The sequence below is a fragment of the Theropithecus gelada genome, chromosome 18 (assembly GCF_003255815.1).
Source record: "Theropithecus gelada isolate Dixy chromosome 18, Tgel_1.0, whole genome shotgun sequence".
Classification (NCBI taxonomy): Eukaryota; Metazoa; Chordata; class Mammalia; order Primates; family Cercopithecidae; genus Theropithecus; species Theropithecus gelada.
In genome coordinates this window covers 37,958,293-37,973,467 of record NC_037686.1, presented here as the reverse complement: position 1 = coordinate 37,973,467, position 15,175 = coordinate 37,958,293, and the positions used below count along the sequence as shown (strand labels likewise).

General features: G+C 39.7%; 1 protein-coding gene across 1 annotated transcript in view; it reads left to right on the top strand.

Annotated features, from left to right (window-relative positions):
• The window catches only part of EPG5 (ectopic P-granules autophagy protein 5 homolog), a 131,137-nt gene that overhangs the window by 101,741 nt on the left and 14,221 nt on the right, over positions 1–15,175 (top strand). Inside the window, exons 35-39 of the mRNA XM_025365545.1 lie at positions 778–884; positions 6,392–6,567; positions 9,393–9,578; positions 10,134–10,343; positions 11,368–11,512. Coding sequence (XP_025221330.1) covers positions 778–884; positions 6,392–6,567; positions 9,393–9,578; positions 10,134–10,343; positions 11,368–11,512 — 824 coding nt within the window. The remainder of the gene's footprint in view (positions 1–777; positions 885–6,391; positions 6,568–9,392; positions 9,579–10,133; positions 10,344–11,367; positions 11,513–15,175) is intronic.

The window sequence follows — 15,175 nt, the reverse complement described above, 5'->3', positions numbered from 1 at the left end:
AAAAAAAAAAAAAAAAAATTTCTTTTTTTTTTTTTTGAGACAGAGTCTCACTCTGTCCCCCTGGCTGGAGTGCAGTGGCCGGATCTCAGCTTACTGCAAGCTCCGCCTCCCGGGTTCAGGCCATTCTCCTGCCTCAGCCTCCCAAGTAGCTGGGACTACAGGCGCCCGCCACCTCGCCCGGCTAGTTTTTTTGTATTTTTTAGTAGAGACGGGGTTTCACTGTGTTAGCCAGGATGGTCTCGATCTCCTGACCTCGTGATCCGCCCGTCTCGGCCTCCCAAAGTGCTGGGATTACAGGCTTGAGCCACCGCGCCCGGCCAAAAAAAAAAAATTTCTTTTGTCATTTTCTATTTGTTAATTTTTGGCCGTCTCTTTGTTATGTGAATTTGATTTTTTTTTTAAAATGCTTTGAGTAGAGAAAACTGTTGAAGCTGCCTTAGGGTGTTTTTCTACGGCATTTGAAATGTAATAACCAAGATATCAAAGGGTCTAAATTTGATGTAAAAAGATGTTAATTTAAGGGTTATTTGTATAGCACATTTTAGAAATATAATTGCGTTGGAATAAAGGGGTAGGAAGGAGAGGAAAGAAAATTATATGGCTGGTGTTACAAGCTACAGTTTGCCTGCAGGTATTTACAGCCTTTGAAGTATTCTAAATGTGTGTCAGGCCTACATAATGGACAGGCTTCCAGGACTTAGGCCAGCCCGAGACACTGACACTTAAAATAATTTAATCATGGTTGCATTCCTAAGTGTGTGTTTCTTTTCTTTAAAGCAGCCAACAGCGCCATTACCCCTGGCTAGAGAGTGATACTGTGGTGGCCTCAAGCATTGTGCAGCTGTTCACTGACTGTATTGACTTACTGCATGAGAGTTTTAAAGGTAGGAATATGTCAGGCTGTCTCTGCTTAGTTTTCATTTTTCCCTAAGTCATTCAGTCCGTCTTTTCTTTCTACTTTTCTCTACTGAATTTTTATTTAATAGGCAGTTATCTGTGACTGAAGAAAGGTCACTGATACAATTATTTAGTATTAAGTGTGTAACTTCTTCTTCTTCTTTTTTTTTTTTTTTCCTTTTGGAGATGGAGTCTCGCTCTGTTGCCCAGGCTGGAGTGCAGTGGCGCAATCTGGGCTCACTGCAGCCTCTGCCTCCCAGATTCAAGCAATTCTCCTGCCTCAGCCTCCCGAGTAGCTGGGATTACAGGTGCATGCTGCCACACCTGGCTAATTTTTTTGTATTTTTAGTAGAGACGGGGTTTCACCATGTTGCCCAGACTGGTCTTGAACTCCTAGGCTCAGGCTATCTGCCCACCTCTGCCTCCCAAAGTGCTAGGATTACAGGCATGAGCTACCACACCCGGCCTTTAAGTGTGTAACTTCTTACCTTTTTTGTTAGGTTGCTCTGAGTTTCTCAGTTATGGTAAATCTGCAGTCTTTCTCTCTTCCAGTATTGCCTATCCTGCATGTTGAGTTTCTTTCTGTCCTCCCTAACTCTTAACCTCTTTTTCATATTTTCTGTCTTTTTTTTTGCTTTATTCTGGGTAATTTCTAGAGGTCTTCCTTCCAGTTCTTTAGTCTCTCTCCATCTGTGTTTCATCTGCTTAAAATATATCAATTGAATTTTTCATTTCAGTGATTATTTTTTCCATTTCTAGATCTATTTGTTTGTTTTTCAAATCTACCCTGATCCTTTTTGGTAGTATCTTTTCTTTCATTAAAAATTCTATTTTTTATTTCCTTAAAATGTTTAAACAGGCTTACTTTATGATGTATATACAATAATTCTATTATCTGAAATTCCTGTTGGGGATTGCCTTATGCTGCTGTTTAATTTTCCTTTGGATTCTTGTTCTTGGAGGCTTGTGTCCTTGTGCGTTTTTAAATTTTGTATTGTGAGCCCATATTTAGAGAGACTGATGGGAATCTCATAAGGCCTAGTCTGAGGGTATATAAGGCCTCCAGAGAGGATCTACATTTGTTGTCAGTTGGAACTGCTCAACTTCTTGGTTTGGGGTTCCCCATGCTACAAGTTACATGAAATTAAACCCCAAACTCACTTGCAGACTGGCCTCAATTCTCACAGTAAACTTTTTTATCTCTCCTGACTCACAATCCAGGGTAAGGCAGAGAAGTTTCCTCTTTTGCCCCATTCTGCCCTTTCAATAAGAATATAGTCCTTAGAAAACCTCATGTTCTGTCCTCTTGTGCTGTTAAAACTCAGCAGGCAAATAGTCCTGGTTGGCTGGTTTCAACATCTGTTTAAGACTCTGGCTTCCTCTTTGCTTCTGGCCCATGGTGTTTTCTTCCACTGAGCGTACCTAGTGCCTCTGTGGCTGCCATGTGTTTGTGTGGCATTTAGTTATACAGTGATATGGTTTGGCCATGTCACCACCCAAATGTCATCTTGAATTGTAGCTACCATGATTCCCATGTGTTGTGGGAGGGAGCCGGTGGGAGATAGTTGAATCATGGGGGCGGTTTCCCTCATACTGTTCTCGTGATAGGGAATGAGCTTCATGAGATCTGGTGGTTTGATAAGGGGTTTCCCCTATCGCCTGGTTTTCATTCTGTCTTTTGCCTACTGCCATGTAAGACGTGCCTTTCGCCTTCCACCGTGATTGTGAGGCCTCCCCAGCCACGTGGAACTGTGAGTCTGTTAAACCTCTTTTTCTTTATAAATTACCCAGTCTCGGGTATGTCTTTATCAGCAGTGTAAAAAGGAGCTAATACATAATTAACCATATGTCATCCAATTTTGTTTTTTTTTCCATAATAGATTTTATTTTTTGTTTAACAGACTTTATTTTTTAGAGCAGTTTTAGGTTTACAGCAAAATTAAGTGGAAAGTACAAGAATTATTTTATACCCTCTGCCCCGACACATGCACAAACCTTCCCCACTCTGGACATTCCACACCAGGGTGATACATTTGTTATAATTGATGAACCTACATTAAGGCATCATTATCAACTAAAGTCCGTGGTTTACATTAGCATTTTCTCTTGGTGAACACATTCAGTGGGTTTTGACAAATGACAAATAACATGTGCCCACCATTGTAGTATCATACAGAGCAGTTTCACTGCCCTAAAAATTCTCTGTGCTCTCCCTGTTCATCCCTTCCCTCCCCTCAACCCCTGATCCTTTTACTATCTCCATAGTGTTACCTTCTCTAGAATATCCTGTGGTTGGAATCATAGCATTTCAGATTAACTTCTTTCACTTAGTAATAGGCATTGAAGTCTCTTTATGCCTTTTCATGGCTGGATAGCTCATTTCATTTTGTCTGGCTGTACCTTATTTGTATTTCTGATTTATCTTTTACGTATCTGATCTTGTCTTGAAGAGGTGAAAACTCTTCATAGAATAACAAATGTTATTCATTGCTTCTTTTTGCTCCCTACAAAACGGATTATGCCATATTCTCAGTGTGTGTTTGATAAATAGTAGTTCAGTGAGTAACACATGAAATCCTAGTAGTACTCTTTTTTTTTTTTTTGGAAAGACAGACTTCTAGCTGCTTTTTACCATCCAGAATATGTTGATTACTGAGAAAAAGATTTGAGCACCAAATGATAGTCATAAAGGCTATATATTTAATTTCTTTTTTTTTCTTTTGAGACAGAGTCTTGCTCTGTTGCCCAGACTGGAGTGCAGTGGCAGGATCTTGGCTCACTGCAACCTCCGCCTCCTGGGTTCAGGCGATTCTCCTGCCTCAGCCTCCCGAGTAGCTGGGACTACAGGTGCCTGCCACCACGCCCAGCTAATTTTTGTATTTTTAGTAGAAACGGGGTTTCACCATATTGGTCAGGCTGGTTTTGAACTCCTGACCTTGTGATCCGCCTGCCTTGGCCTCCCAGAGTGCTGGGATTACAGGTGTGAGCCACTGTACCCGGCCGTATTTAATTTCTTAGTATAGGGGAAAGAACCCCAAGGCTCTCTTGCCTGTGTATATAAATAAAATGAGAAAGTGGCATAGGGACAGGAGGGCACACAAACTTGAATCAAGACTTGGTAGCTGGGTTCAAAGAAAGGAAACAGGAGAGCTTTGCAAGGTAGGATGAAGAAGTATTGTAGCTTTTTAGTGATATTATCTGATCCACTAGCTCCTCCTATGGATGAGGAAAGTGGGAACCTGAAAATGGAAAGAATTTATCTGACGTCATAGAATTTGTGTCTTGACTGGAACTATCAGCTCAGTCTTATCCTAAGACATCCTCCTGGATATCTTCTACATACTTACCCAACTTTATCTAAACACAGCTGTCTTTTATCCATATTTAAACGAATGCTATCGTTAACCTCTATCTTAAAGGTTGTTAAAAATATGCATTCCTGTTTCATGCTGGGTTGTGGAATTGAGAGCACAAGCATATTAGAAATGAGAGTTGTCTGGTACAATGTGTTGATGCTCATTGGCTTTTTTTTTTTTTTTTTGAGTAGGAATCTCACTCTGTCACCAGATTGGAGTGCAGTGGTGTGATCTTGGCTCACTGCAACCTCCACCTCCCTGGTTCAAGCAATTCTCCCACCTAAGCCTCCTGAGTAGGTGGGATTACAGGTGTCTGCCACCACACCTGGCTAATTTTTGTATTTTTGGTAGAGACAGAGTTTCACCATGTTGGCCAGGTTAGTCTCGAACTCCTGACCTCAAGTGATCTGCCTGCCTCGGCCTCCCAAAGTGCTGGAACTGCAAGCGTGAGCCACTGCACACAGCCTCGTTGGCCATTTCTTAAAAGATTTGTGTTGAGAAACACCGTCAGGTTTTTGTTTTTGCTGTGTGTGGCTCACTCTTCTTTGACTGCTTTCCATTTGCGTGGAACCAGAAAGTTTGAAACCACTTGTTTTAGACTAAATGTCCGTTATATAATCATTAGCCCTTGAAGACATTAATGGAATTGATACTTGTGAGGATAATATTGAGTAATAATCCAGGTCTCAGAAAAGCGTGAGATTTATTTTAGAATGACTTACATGAATGACAGTTAATAGGCTAGTTTCATTGCACCAAGGGTTAATTGTTAGTCATTTGGAACATTTCCACTGTTTCTTAAATTAAAAAAGTATTATTAATGTTATCTTTGATTAACAAATCATAATTATATACATTGATGGGGTACAGTGTGATTTACAGTGTGGCGTGATTAAATCAAGCTAATTAAGGTATCCATCACCTTGCTTACCTATCATTGTTTTTGAAGAGACATTTGAAGTTTGTTCTCTTCTTATTTTGAAATATGTAATGCATTGTTGTGGATGAATAGTCACCCTGCTGTACAATAGATCCTGAAACCTATTCCTCCTGCCCTCTGAAACTTTGTGCCCTTTTGATCAGCAACTCCTCATTCCCTCCCTTTCCCCCTGACACGCCACAGCTTCTGGTAACCATCATTCTATTCTCTACTTCAGTGAGTTCAACTTATTAGATTCCACATATGAGTAAGATCATGTGGCATTTGTCTTTCTGTGCCTGGTTTTCTTCACTTAGCATGATGTCCTCCAGATTCATTCGTGTTGTTGCAAATGACAGGATTTCCTCCTCTTCTAAGGCAGACTGGTATTCCATTGTGTGTATACACAACATTTAGAAAAATCCATTCATCTTTTGAAGGATGCTTAGGTTGTTTCCATATCTTGGCTATTGTGAATAATGCTGCAGTGAAAGTGGGAGTGCAGTTATCCCTTCAGCCTATCGATTTCCTTTCTTTTGGATGTATACCCAGAAGTGAGATTACTGGATCATGTGGTATTCTATTTTTAGTTTTTTGAGGAACCTCCATGCCTTTTTCCATAATGGTTGTATTAATTTACACTCCCACCAACGATGTTTAAGAGTTTCTTTCTCTCCAGATCTTCTCTAACACTTGTTATCGTTCATCTTTTTGATAACAGCTATCCTAACAGCTGTGCACTGTTATCTTGTTGTGGTTTTAGTTTGCATTTCCCTAATGATCAGTGACGCTGAGCATTTCTTCATGCACCTATTGACCATTTGTATGTCTTCTTTTAAAAAATGGAACATTTCTTTTTGGGGAATATTGGATCTCTCCTGAGTGCCAAATGAATGAAGCACTAAATATGTAAAGCTGAATACATACTGAGGGCAGCAGGCTGTAGGAGCATATTTCGGTTAAAAAGCCATATATTTAGAAATTTTAAAGAAAAGCTTAAAATGAGCGTCTGCTCACTCCAGTTACCCAGGTGGGTAAATGAAGTGCCATTCTTTATTACTAATCTGCCAGTAGTCCCCTTAACCACTCTCCCCACATGAAAATCTGAAATTGGGTCAATAACGAGAACCTTCGGTTTTAGATTTTTGGTTCAAATTTGCATTTTTTTTAAAAAAGGTAAACCAAAGGTCTTCAGCTCTATTTTCTTTTTAAATTCTAGATAAGCTATTGCCAGGTGATGAAGGAGCCCTTTGGTTGCACCTGATGCATTATTGTGAAGCATGTACAGCACCCAAAATGCCAGAGTTCATTCTGTACACTTTCCATAGCACGTACCGGAAACTGCCGTGGAAGGACCTGCACCCTGACCAGATGCTCATGGAGGCCTTCTTCAAAGTAAGACCTTCACTCCCCGGGTTGCAGCCTAGAGAGATCTGGTTTCCAGGGAGCAGCCTGGTCACTGTGGTTGTTAGGCATAGTGGCAGTGTGTGCCAGCGTGGACCGTGAATACATTCTGTGTTGCCTCGGTGGTGCTTGTGGAAAACAGTGTCCCATGGAAGTCATTTCATTGTATTAACACATCTACAGGACCATTTTTAAAACCCAGAGAAAGATTTGATCTATAATATGTCAGTCATCCCCTAGGCTTTGTCATGTGTGAGTACATAGTTTAATGCCTCCATTATGCTTAATCTTGGTTGTTGTTGATGTGTTTGTGTCATTACAGTTTGTGTCATCAACTGTGTATTGTTAAATGTTCTATTAAAGCAAAATGTAAATTGGTACTGAAGCTATTAGTTTCTTTTAGCAGTCATGCAAGTGAATAATTTGATTATATGAGATAAAATGCATTGTGACAACCGATGAATGCATCATAATCGTGTACAGACCTGAAATGACCTGAAAAAAGAGAGTATGTGCGAGTCTTTGCAGTAGAAGCAATGGTTACAAAAACCAGAAAACAGACAGTGTAGTGTAACTTACATACCAGTCAGGCATTTGGAGCTGTTATTGCTTTTCTTTCTTTCTTTTTTTTTTTTTTAATTACACTCTTGTCTTAGGTTTTTATGGTAGTTTCAGTTCATTTGTTCATAGTCTCATCAGTTAGTGTTTACTGTTACTATCACATTTATTACTGAGACACCTTAAGTGCTTTGATACAGATGTACACTTATTTATGACAGTTAGCAAAACGTACTTAACTTTTTTAGTGCCCTTAATGGAAGCCCATCTGTGCTGTCTTGTCAGCCACTCCTCAGTAGCTGAAATGCAAGAAAAGCTGAGGGCAGTTGTTCTAGAGAAACTGAAGACTTAAGAATGATTTTATAGCTAGATTTAGTATATGAGACAGGCATTAAGTAAATATTTATCACCATTATAACCATACTAGAGAAAGGTGGTTTAAAGAACTATAAGATGGAGTTTTAACTAAGTAAAAGGATGACTTTAACTATAAGACAGACTAAATAGTAGCACAGCCTGTTAAGGGATGCTGTAGACTCTGTCTCTAGAAGTTTTATTCTAATGGCAGATGACCCTGACCACCCCAGAAGCTGGGGATGTTTTAATTCTTTGTGTCTTCTTGGCATAATAAACTATATTTTTTTTGGTGGGGTTGAGCGTGAGGATAGAGAACTGATTATAATGGACAATGAAGAATCATTTTCTAAAAGGAAGAGAATTAGTAGTTAGCATAATATAATAACAGTAATGAGAAGAAATGAATCATCACCAAATTCAATTGATCATGATTTTATAAATAGACTAGAGCTTTTAATCTTCATATTGAAAGGAAAAATTCATGAGTAGCCATGTTTTATTTTAAACAAATTAGAAGTATTGAAATAGCTTTTAAGAGATCTTTGAGGTTTCTTGTATACTTTGTAGTACATCTGTTCCTCATTCTCTTATTTTTTTTTTTTTCTTTTGAGATGGAGTCTCGCTGTGTCACCCAGGCTGGAGTGCAGTGGCGCGATCTTGGCTCATTGCAAGCTCTGCCTTCCGGGTTCACGCCATTCTTCTGCCTCAGCCTCCCAAGTAGCTGGGACTACAGGTACCCGCCACCAGGCCCAGCTAATTTTTTGTGTTTTTAGTAGAGACGGGGTTTCACCATGTTAGCCAGATGCTCTCGATTTCCTGACCTTGTGATCCACCCGCCTTGGCCTCCCAAAGTGCTGGGATTACAGGCGTGAGCCACTGCACCCGGCCACTCTAATATATTTTAAATAGAATTTAAACATGCAGTCATCAAAAATTGTAAAGACTAATAATGGGGAGACATTGTTATAATACAACATTACATTAAAAAGGGAATATAGGCCGGGCACGGTGGCTCACACCTGTAATCCCAGCACTTTGGGAGGCTGAGGTGGGCAGATCACCTGAGGCTGGGGGTTCAAGACCAGCCTGACCAACATGGAGAAACCTGGTCTCTACTAAAAATAAAATAAAAAATAAGCAATAAAATAATAAAATAAAAAATTAGCTGGGCGTGGGAGTGGGTGCCCAGCTACTTGGCAGGCTGAGGCGGGAGAATTGCTTGAACCTGGGAGGCAGAGGTTGCGGTGAGCTGAGATTGTGCCATTGCACTCCAGTCTGGGCAACAAGAGTGAAACTCCATCTCAAAAAAAGAAAATTTAAAAAAGGCAATATAAATAATATACACTAGTGTAGTAGATCTCAAAGTAATGTGGTCCCTGGGACAGAAACATTAGCATTACTTGGGAACTTACACATTCCAGCTCCCAACCCATACGTGCAAAATTAAAAGCTCTAGGGGTAGGCCCAGCAGTCTGTTTTAATACATTTTCCATTTAGTTCTGATGCGCACTTAAGTTTGGGAACTACTGACTAGTAAATCTCAACTTTGCCCTGTCCTGGCACACCTGAGGATTCTGATACACTCCCTGCAGCTCCAGTGACTTACTGTGGCAGCGATTCTCCACCCAGGTTGGGGTTAGGGAAGGTCATTCCTCACTTGTTAAGAATGATTGGAATAAATGCTGAAATCTGAACAGACAAACTAAAATATACACACATACATTGTGGAAGGAGAGATATTACAAATATTAAGTCTAAATCTCTAGGAGGTGGGATTGTAAGTGATATAATCTGGGGAAAAAGTGTTTTTTAAAAACATAATTATGAAATAATTTACATACATTTTCCAGATACATAGATAGCACAAGGCAACACATTGATTTTAATTCATTTCCTTCTAGGTGGAACGAGGAAGCCCCAAGAGCTGTTTCTTATTTTTGGGGTCTGTACTCTGTGAAGTCAATTGGGTTAGTGTGCTCTCTGATGCCTGGAATCCCAGTCCCCACCCAGAAACCCGCAGCATGATTGTCTGCCTCCTTTTCATGATGATTTTATTGGCAAAGGAAGTTCAACTGGTAGACCAAACAGTAAGTTTGGGAAGCTTATGGCAAACATTTGGCAAGGCTGCTTAGATCTTTGCTTTCTACTAGGTCATAGTTTTTCATTTGTTTTTCCAGTGCCCCTATCAGTGTGAACAGATGCTTGGCATATGAGATGTACCTTTAACCAGATGCCTGATTTTCTTGGATAGCTCATTATCTGATTCTAAATTATACAAAGAACCACACTGAGTTAGAATATATTAATCAGCTTTATTTTACATCTCATTAATATCTAGTTCAATCTCTTGTATGCTTCTTGAAGTCAATTTTGGCATGTCCCACCAGAACAGAGAGTTCATTTGAAAGAAAAGAACCTGGGTTCCAGATACTCAATACATCTTAATATGAATGTGTTTTTGCCAAGACTTTGGTTATTGCTTTCACTAGTACCCCTAACTCGAGTAGATACTTACTTGATATTTTAACTGTTCTGTGCTTACCATAGGCCATCTTAGTGGTTATTCCACAGACTAGTTAGCAACACGTATTTCTGGAAAAATTGGGGCTCTGGAACTAAAGGAATATGTGTTTTATTTTTAGGATTCACCTTTACTTAGTCTTCTTGGACAGACAAGCTCACTTTCATGGCATCTCGTGGATATTGTGTCGTACCAGAGTGTGCTAGGTTATTTCAGCAGCCATTACCCACCATCCATCATCCTGGCAAAAGAATCTTATGCTGAATTAATCATGAAGCTCCTGAAAGTGTCTGCGGGCCTTTCTATTCCTACTGACAGCCAGAAGCATCTGGTAAGTTGAGAGGTAGTTTAAAAGGCAGGGACTGTTCTTGGAGATTAGTAGTAGCATAAGTGCTACAAAGGACAGTCTTGAACCTAGGAAGTGCTCAGCAGAGGAAGTTGGAGGATGTGTATTATCATATACTCATCTTTTGGCCTTGTAGATCTTTTGGGTTGAGTTCTCGTTTTGGGAGAGCCTTTACTTACTAGCAATGTCACATGTTGACGAAAAGTCAAAAGGATTGAGGGCTGCCAGCAAGCTGCTGGTTTCATGATCTGAATGTCATTGGCAGCAGAATGGGAGGGAGAGAGGGTAGTAATATGAGCTTGAGGTCTGACAGGGCAAGTCCTTCAGTTTTCTCATCTGATTAGAAATAGTGCCTTGCAAAGGCTGGGCGCGGTGGCTCACGCCTGTAATCCCAGCACTTCAGGAGGCCAAGGCAGGCGGATCACCTGAGGTCAGGAGTTCAAGACCAGCCTGGTCAACATGGTGAAACCCCATCTCTACTAAAAATACAAAAGTTTGCCGGGTGTGGTGGCATGCGCCTGTAGTCCCAGCTACTCGGGAGACTGAGGTAGGAGAATCGCTTGAACCCAGGAGGTGGAGGTTGCAGTGAGCGGAGATCCCATCACTGCACTCCAGCCTGGGCAACAGAGTGAGACTCTGTCTCAAAAAAAAAAAAGTACCTTGCCTCAAAGTGGTGTTGTGAGGATTGAATTAGATAATGAACATAAAAGTTTTTGGAAAAGTGTCTGGCAAGTAGTTAGTGTTTGGTTGTTATTCTTGTAGTAAAAAAGGAAGAGTATTCTGCCAGAATTTGGGAAAACATGGGCCCTGGTCAAAGTGTTACCATAGATTTGCCTTTTACTAGACTCAGGGCCCTTGGGCCACGTGGGACTAAGTGTTCATGTGGCTTCCTGTTCTGTCTCCTCTACTCCCTACCCAAGCATTCATTGCAGTGCCATGCTCCCAGGAAATATGTAATTAACACTCCTTGCTTGGATTCATTTGAATGATTTTTTTTTTTTTTTGTCAGGATGCAGTTCCAAAATGCCAAGCTTTTACTCATCAGATGGTTCAATTCCTCAGCACCCTGGAACAAAATGGAAAAATCACCTTAGCAGTCCTAGAACAGGAAATGTCTAAGCTCTTAGACGATATCATTATCTTTAACCCACCCGGTAAGTGACTAGTCGGAAGTCCTGTATTCATTCAGTCAATGCATTCCTGCTGTGCGTGAGGCACTGTGAGATCAGGAGGGTGTTCAGGACACTGGCACTCCTCTTTCCAGAGAAGCAATGATCAGAGAGGTGTTTGGACACAAGGGACTGAGCAGTAGGGAAGGATTGACACTGGCAGATGCTGGTGGGTGATGGGTGAGACTGACCGTTAAGCTGGACAATGGGATCTAATGATTAAGAGATACCAGAGACCTTTTATTGAGCGGTATTTCTAGGGATTTTGGCTTTTAACTGGGAGTGCACTTCAGAATCACCTGTAGACTTGTCAAGAAACTGTGTATGGAGAACTTCTGCTCCTGGCAGTTTGGTGGACTAGACATACTGACTGCCTCTCCTGCTGAAGACAAACTAGGTGCTGGATGAAATGTTTTCAAGAAACTGGAAATTAAATTTATCAGTGGAGTGGCCAAAAGGTAAGGAAACCTCAGAGGCTAGAACCTAAGTGAAAGGAGAAACCCATCAAGGCAGATGGAGTTCTGAGGCTGCTGTCACCCTGAAGAGTTTTGCTGAATATGTTGGATATTAGGGGGAGGCGGTAAAGCCCAGGGCCTGCCTAAGATGGGAGCCTAAAAGGAAATCCTATGCATAATCCACAGGGTGACATTTTTACTGTAAAGATGATCTAGAAGTAAACCTCCTCTTGTGAAAAGAAGGCAAAGACAGTTATCCGTTTTGGCCTTGCTGTTAGGTTAAATGTTTATGTAGGAAATGTTGTTAGGTTAAATGTTTATGCAGGAAAAGAGATATCTGTTTTGAGAATTGATAAGCTGACCTTCATGTGGTTTTGAAGCAAGAATTCAGACTACCTAGATCATTAAAAACAGCAATAATAACAACAACAACCTCAGTCTAAGAATTTAGAGTAGTTCTGGGTTGGCAGTGCCACTGCAAAAAGCAACCATAGATCCTCTTTGGAGAAACCCATCTTTACCTCAAGCCTCAAAGTTCCAAGAAAGTCACAGTAAAAAAAGTCACAAAACACAAAAGGAAACAAGACACCATGAGCAAAGTAATAGAAAACAACAGCAGCATCAGAAATGAAAAGATTGAAGATAGTGGAATAATTAGTACAGTAAGCAAAAAGATATTTTTATTATATGCTGAAATAAGAGAGGATTGAAGATATCAGTAAGAAGAAGGGATTGTAGAAATATGCAGATTTGAGAGATTTATATATTTTAGAAATGAAAAATATAAAGATTATAATAAAGTTAATAGATAAGTTCAACAGTAGATTAAACTCATCTGAAGAGAAAATTGGTAAACTGGAAAATAAAACTGAAGAAAATACTCAGATTGCAGCACAGAGAAACAGAGAAGGAATGTAAAAGTGAGCTGGGCATGGAGGCCGAGGCAGGAGGATTGCTTAAGGCCAGGAATTCGAGGCCACAGTGTGCAATGACTGTGTCTGAATACTGCACTCCAGCCTGGGCAACATAGTGAGAACCCATCTCTAAAACAAACAAAAATAATGTGAAAGTGAGGTTAAAAGGCATAGAGGATAGGCTGAGAAGGTAAAATATACATCCCATTATCCAAGTAGAATTCCAGAAGGAGAGGAGATACTTAACTGGGGAGAAGCAATATCTGAAGAGATAGTAAGGCTGAAAATTTTCAGGACTGATGAAGACAACAATCCTCAAATTCAGTAAACCCAGCAAATCCCAAGCAGGATATATGGAAAGAAATTCAAACCTGTATACACTGTAGTGAACCTGCAGAAGCACCAGTGGCAAAACTAACAAAACAAAACAAAACAAAACCCTTTATATCCAGGAAGGAAAGGCAGATTACCTACCAAGGAGCAACATTTAGACTGACAGCTGACTTCTCAATATCAATAAAAGAATCTGTAAGACAGTGAGATAACAACTTCAATGTGCTATGAGAAAATGACTCATAACCTAGAATTGTAAACTAAGAAAAGCCACCCTTTAATGAAGAAGATGAGGTAAAGAACCATACTTTCATTGAGCCCTGAGAGTGTTTGTCCCAGTAGATGTCACTAAAGAAAATACTGAAGCATGCTAGAAAGGAGGTTGAGTTAAAAGTGTTCTAAGGTTCTACTACTGTTTAGTGGGTCAAGAGATTATACCTTGATAAAGTATGAATATTAACAACTTTAAGAAATTAACCAAAAGAATAGAAATTAAAATGTACAACTTCCAAGTCAATAGAGGGAGATAAAAAGAAATGGCCAAAGTATGTTCAGTCCAAAGAAGGCAAGAAAGGAAGCATGGAGAAAGTGAGAAAAATAACCGGAATAAAATGATAAAATTCAAATGTGTTGGTAAAGGTACTAATGCTCAAGTTAAAAGACAAAGATTGTTAAGGTAGATTAATAACCAAAAACATTTAGCTTTAAGCCGTTTATAAGAAATACATCAAAAGCATAAGGATATAGAAAGCATTCCATAAGATGATTATATCAGGCAAATATTAAAATAGAAAGCTGGCATAGCTATATTAATATCAGATAAATAGAACTGTAAGGCAGAAAACTTTGTAAAAGCCAGATGTTCATCTCTGTGTATTTCTGCCCTGAGGTTGTATGACATAGGGAAAAAAAAAAATCAGTAACTAAATAGAACTAGAGGGAAAAACACTGTGGAAATTAAGAAGCAAACTTTTAAATAACTGATGGCCAAAGGAACAATCATAATAGAAATTTAAAATACTTAGAACTGAATAGTAAAATACAGTGCATCAAAATTTGTGGGATGCAGATTTAGCCTGTTCTCACACTGCTATAAAGAAAAACCCAACACTGGGTGATTTATAAGGAAAACAGGTTCAATTGACTCATGGTTCTAGAGGCTGTACAGGAAGCATGATGCTGCCATCTGCTTGGCTTCTGGAGAGGCCTCAGGAAACTTACAATCACAGCAGAACACAGAATGGGAGTAACACTCCACATGGCCAGAGAAGGAGCAAGAGAGAGAATGAGTGAGGAGATGTTGCATACTTTTAAACTACCACATCTCTGAGAACTCTAGTATGAGAACAGCACCAAGAGGATGGTGCTAAACCATTCATGAAGGACCCACCCCCATATTCAGCCACCTCCCACTAAACTCTGCTCCAACATTGGGGACTACGGTTCAACATGAGATTTGGTGAGGACACAGATCCAAACCATATCAGTTACTTTTAGGGCCATAAATGCTCATCATAGACTTTTTTAAAAGGTAAAAATTAAAAAACATTAAACAGTTATTTAAAAAGACAGCAAAATAACAATCAAAGGCAGTAGAAGGGAGGAAATAATAAAGAGAAAATAAATAGTAAGAAACTAAGAATGAAGAACAATGAAACTGGTAAATGTGTGGGTAAATCTAAATGAAATCTGACTGTATGCAACAATAATAATAGAAATGGCTTATTGGGTTATGGCAACAGTGGAGAAATGAAATTAGAATGTTCCAAAGCCATTACATCATCTGGGAACCAATTAACATCAGACTTCAAAAAATCAGGAATGCATGTTTTCATTTATAGGATAACCACTATGAGAATTTTAAGAGAGGATTTCGTTTTCAAGCTGAAACAGGGAAAAAATAGAATAATAATCTAAAAGAGGCAAAAGAGAGAAAAAGGAATGTA